Source organism: Octodon degus, unplaced genomic scaffold, assembly GCF_000260255.1.
Source record: "Octodon degus isolate 3935 unplaced genomic scaffold, OctDeg1.0 scaffold00010, whole genome shotgun sequence".
NCBI lineage: Eukaryota > Metazoa > Chordata > Mammalia > Rodentia > Octodontidae > Octodon > Octodon degus.
In genome coordinates this window covers 25,676,035-25,680,922 of record NW_004524586.1, presented here as the reverse complement: position 1 = coordinate 25,680,922, position 4,888 = coordinate 25,676,035, and the positions used below count along the sequence as shown (strand labels likewise).

At 42.6% G+C, this 4,888-nt stretch overlaps 1 protein-coding gene across 2 annotated transcripts in view; it reads right to left on the bottom strand.

Annotated features, from left to right (window-relative positions):
* Nucleotides 1-4,888, bottom strand: part of Eif3a (eukaryotic translation initiation factor 3 subunit A) — a 52,393-nt gene that overhangs the window by 4,897 nt on the left and 42,608 nt on the right. For both annotated transcript variants that reach the window (XM_023708995.1, XM_023708996.1), the window contains exons 18-20: nucleotides 4,644-4,732; nucleotides 3,463-4,043; nucleotides 444-645 (exon numbers count right to left, since the gene is read on the bottom strand). In XM_023708995.1, coding sequence (XP_023564763.1) covers nucleotides 444-645; nucleotides 3,463-4,043; nucleotides 4,644-4,732 — 872 coding nt within the window. The remainder of the gene's footprint in view (nucleotides 1-443; nucleotides 646-3,462; nucleotides 4,044-4,643; nucleotides 4,733-4,888) is intronic.

Below are 4,888 nucleotides of genomic sequence, written 5' to 3'. Positions count from 1 at the left end.
AAGACCCAGGTTCAATTCCCAGTCCACATGCCATGAGAGCCCCACCCCAGGTACGCAGGCCATGAAGAATGGATGAGGCAGTGCATGCCTGTAATACCAGAGGGGGGGGGGGGGGGGGCCGGGGGGGCTAGAAACAGGAGGGTAACTATGAGTCTGAGCTGTGTACTGAAACTGTGCAGTGAGACCCTGTACTAAATACACTTAAAAAAAATCTTTAAAGACCCCTAGACTGTTCAATTACCAGTTATACAACCTATAGGATGCCACAATTTAAGCATTTTTGCACTTAAAAGGAAATGTTCAATTAACCTGTAAAATTTTTTAGTGTATGACAAATGTGAGAAAAAGCTGAAGAGTATCATTTCTCAAAAAGATGTGAATATACAGAAAAGTATCAAGAAAATTCCAACTCTCTTAAGCTCTAGTCTACTGAGAATGCTCACCTGGGTCTTCTGAAACGGTCCTCACGATCCACATCTCGCTCTCTGTCCCGTTCTCGGTCAGGGTCTTTGTCATTCTCCTCACGATCCTGACCATCTCTATCCCTTTCTTTATCCCTATCCCAGTCACGTTCTTCTGATGGTCTTGATTCTCGAGGTGGACCCCAGCTCTCTTCTCTGGCTTTTTCCTTCTCTCTCCATCCACCTATTTTTTAAAAAGAAAGAAGTTCCAATCAAGACATAAATTTGCAATCAAAGAGATCTTAATGTTAGTGTTAATTCATCACTATTTTAACAAGACACTCCAATTTCACTCATTTAAAACAATGTTAAAGCCATGTACACCGCTGTACAGAATACTCATCACTGGCAGATTCTCTGGCCCAAGTACAGAGCACTCAATTTTCTAGTTGCAGGCAGAGATGCAGAGTATAAAATCTATCCTAATGATAAACTGATACTCATTTACGGAGAAAACACAATGTGCACGAAGAGTTAAGAGGTCAGAGGTGTGTCCTTGTGTCATCCCCCCCCCCCCCATTATTGGGGATTGAATTCATGGCCTCATGTATACAAGGCAAGCACTCTACCACTGAGCTAGATTCCTAGTTGTTTTGTTTTTAATCTTTCTTTTGCTTTGAGGTTGGGCCTTTTTTTTTTTTTTTTTGGCAGAACCGGGGACAAACTCAGGCCCTTGCCAGGGAAGAGCTTATTCCACTGAGCCATCTTCCGGACCCCATACGCCAGGCCTTGTTAACCTGCCTAAGCATTACTCAAAGTTATCATCTGCTAGCTTTAAACTGTTGGTATCTGGAATTACAAGAGTGTCTCACTGAATTCGTTTACACTTTGCAATATTTTCAGAGCCTTCCCCACTGAAAAAAGCAAAGAAAAAGCATCACTTTCCTATTTCTGTCACCTGCCACTCATCACCCTTCAGCTAGTCCTAAAATAAGGCTAAAATGCTCTGGTCCTGCCCATATCTCACACAGAAACCCAAGATTTCAGTGAAAGCATATTATGGTTAAAAAACTAAGCTATTTTTCTGATATTGTACCATGTGCCAAAGCAAGTCCTTTGCCCTGACTCATTTCATCCTATCTATAAATGTGAATTAACCATCAATATTGTTAGATTTTATACTTGCTAAACTCTGTAAGCTCAAAACACTCATGGCACTTTTACATGAATAGCATAACAGCAGCAGACCAAATCAACAAACAAGTCACTGGTATGTAATACCAGTCAGTTGGCAGCCTTCTTAGTTTCAGCTCTCTTCCTACAAACAAATGTCTGTTTAAAGACCTATTGATTCCATAATTTTCAATTTATTTTTTGCTGGGGACTTCACTGCTTAAAAAAAAATACTCAGCATACATGCTATGCAGTATCAAGCACTTTACCATGTATCTTAAGAAGGAAATACACGTGTTAGACAAACTTTGTTCAAGCTTGAGTTCTAGCACTATTAGCTTTTTTGGTGGGGGCTGAACCAGGTATTGAACTCAGGCCCTTGCGGCAAGCGCTTATTCTACTGAGCCATCTCCCCAGTCTATTAGCAATGTTAATGAATCAGAAAATTTTGTAACCTAAGGAACCCATCTTTATATATATTTCTTCTAGGATTCATTACTCATGACAACTTTCTAGAACTTAAAGAGACACCATGGTTCTGTTAACCTTATTTTACATGAGACACAGAGAAACTAAGTCTCTTACTCCAGATCAGAGCTGACAGTGGAATGACACAAAATTAGAGTAAGGCAGTGGTACAAAGGGAAGCCACTAAGAAAGAAAGCTGTAAGCTTAAAATAGATTTTTATAATGTAATGAAAATGGGGAGTGGGAGAATCAGCAGCAGACACCACTGAAAAGATAGAACCAAAATCTAAAAAAAAAAAAGCTGGGTGTGGTGGCTCATGGCTGTAATCCTAGCACTTGGGAGGGCTGAAGCAGGAGGATCATTATAAGTTCAGGGCCAGCCTGAACTGCATTGTGAGAATGTCTCAAAAAGAGCGCCCCCCCCCCCAAAAAAAAAAACACTCAAAAGAAATAGTGGTAACAGCGTAAGTTCAAGCAGGGTCAATGCAGAAGTGGGTAGATTTTAAGGAACACCAATTAAAATGGGAGAAAAGTAAAAGATTTCATATACAAAGCAGCAGCAGGCACAAAGGGCCGGGGATTTGATCCCCAGGGCCTACCACGCTGGCCGCACTCCTGGGGCGCACTGAGACGGCAATTGAGACTGGGCATGGTGGCATGCACCTGTAACCCCAGCTCTTGGGAGGCTGTAAACAGGCAGATCACTACGAGTCCAATCAAGTAGTGAGACCCTGAACACCCTGTAGACCCTTCCCTAAAATACAAAAAAGAAAGAAAAGAAAAGAGAAACCAGAGTAAAGGATAACTCCCAGAATGGTACCGCAAGAGAAAAGGGTGTGTGTGTTTTGGGGGAAGGCAGTAAATACAGTTTTACAAAAGCTTTAGTGTAAAGTGTCAATTCCACGTAGGTGGAATTGAGCTGCACTCATCATTTGTATTCAGTAACCAAAAACTTAACAGAAACGCACCACAAACACACAATTTATCAAAGTTAATAAACTGTATCAATCCCCAGCAAAAAAAAAAAGTTAATAAACTACAAAAGACAAGAAGACTCCAGATTAAGAAAGTAAGAAAATGAGCCCTTCCATGTATGTCAGCAGGCATGTGAATAAATAAGGACATATTTAATTTTTAGTTACTTTTAAGAGGTGGCTGGTCCAGGATAGGACACAAGGATGGGTGCAAAAAGTCTCCAAAGCAGTAGTGAAGGGACAGAAAGAAAACATCTTAGTATCATTGTGACAGGGAAGGTTGATTACACTGGAGTGTGGCACAGCAGTCACTGCCTAAGACCCACTTGAATTGAAAATTACCAGACACCCCAATCTGTCACTATCCATTAAAATCTCATTTTCATACATATAAAAACATCAAACCCATTCCACAAAAGCATCTAAACTAAATATGAGAATGCTACCTGGCTTAACATATGGTCTCCAGGGACCAGGTCTAGAGAGCCGATCATCATCCACGTTTCTCCAAGAGCCCCTGTCGTCATCTGCACCACGCCTAGAGACCCTATCATCATCCGCATTCCTCCACGGTCCCCGGTCCTCGTCCAGGCCCCGCCTAGGACCCCGGTCCTCATCAGCACTCCGCCAGGATGACCGCTCGTCATCAGCACCTCCCCGCCTCGGCACCCGGTCCTCCTCCATCCCGCGTCTCGGTCCTCTGTCCTCATCTGCTGTCCGCCAGCTTCCTCTGTCATCATCCAGTCCTCGTCTAGGTGGTCTGTCATCATCTGTGTGGCGCCAACTTGCCCTGTCATCATCACCCACACGCCTGGGAGGCCTGTCATCCTCCGCATTACGCCAAGGACGGTCATCTTCCATTCCACGGCGAGGGAAGCGGTCTTCTTCAGGCCCACGCCTGGGTGCCCGGTCTTCATCAGGCCGATGGGAAGCTTCCCTCTCATCATCATCGCCCAGGCGACGAGGGCGATCTTCATCTCTTCTATGGGGCCTCTCCTCATCCCGTCCTTCTCCGCGTCGCCACTCCCTACAGAGCAACAAGCCACACATGCTTTAATAGTTGGTTTTTTTTTTCTCCAGAAAGCACTGATACTTTGGGAATTGTTTACTTCACTCACTGAAGAGAAGGAAGAAAAAAAAAATATCACCAGTCTAAACTCATCAATTCTGGTCCTTAAAAGAATGTTTATTAAATTAAAGAACCAGTATCTTACACCAACACACAGACCAAAACAGTAAAAGCTTAACTACAAGCAAGTCATAATTTCTAAATAACATGCTGGCAACTGCTAAATCTTTAACAACAATTTGCCTAAACCCAATTTTCTGCATCAAACTAAAGCCTGCATTCTTGCCTGCCTATAGTTCTTATTTTAAAGAATGGTTCAACCTACTTAACAAATCTAGAAGAAAAATGTTAGGGAACTATTCATTCTTACCACCTACACTGTTAGGTTAGGTAACAAAAAAGGAGGGCAGGAAGCAGTTAGGTCCAGTAACAGTTAAAGACATGTAGATAATTATTCGTGGCTCTCCCTTCTTCATTGATCAGATTTATGAAAATCACGGATACACTATTACCAAAATCCATGACTGGAGTACTGTGCATTTTCACAACTCCACTTACTTCTCTGGCGGGCCTCTCCTCCACTCAGAGTCAGCCTCGGGTCCTTTTCTCCATGTGCCTTCTGAATCTCTATCTCCCCAACGAGAGTCCTGCATCAGCAAAGAGGATGTAAGGCACCACAGTGACGAGGGTTTATTATTACAAACACTAGTACATCAAATATTTTTAAACTTAACTTTGAGTGTTTATTTTTTTTTAACATTTATTTATTGTGTGTGTGTGTGTGTGTGTGTGTGTGTGTGTGT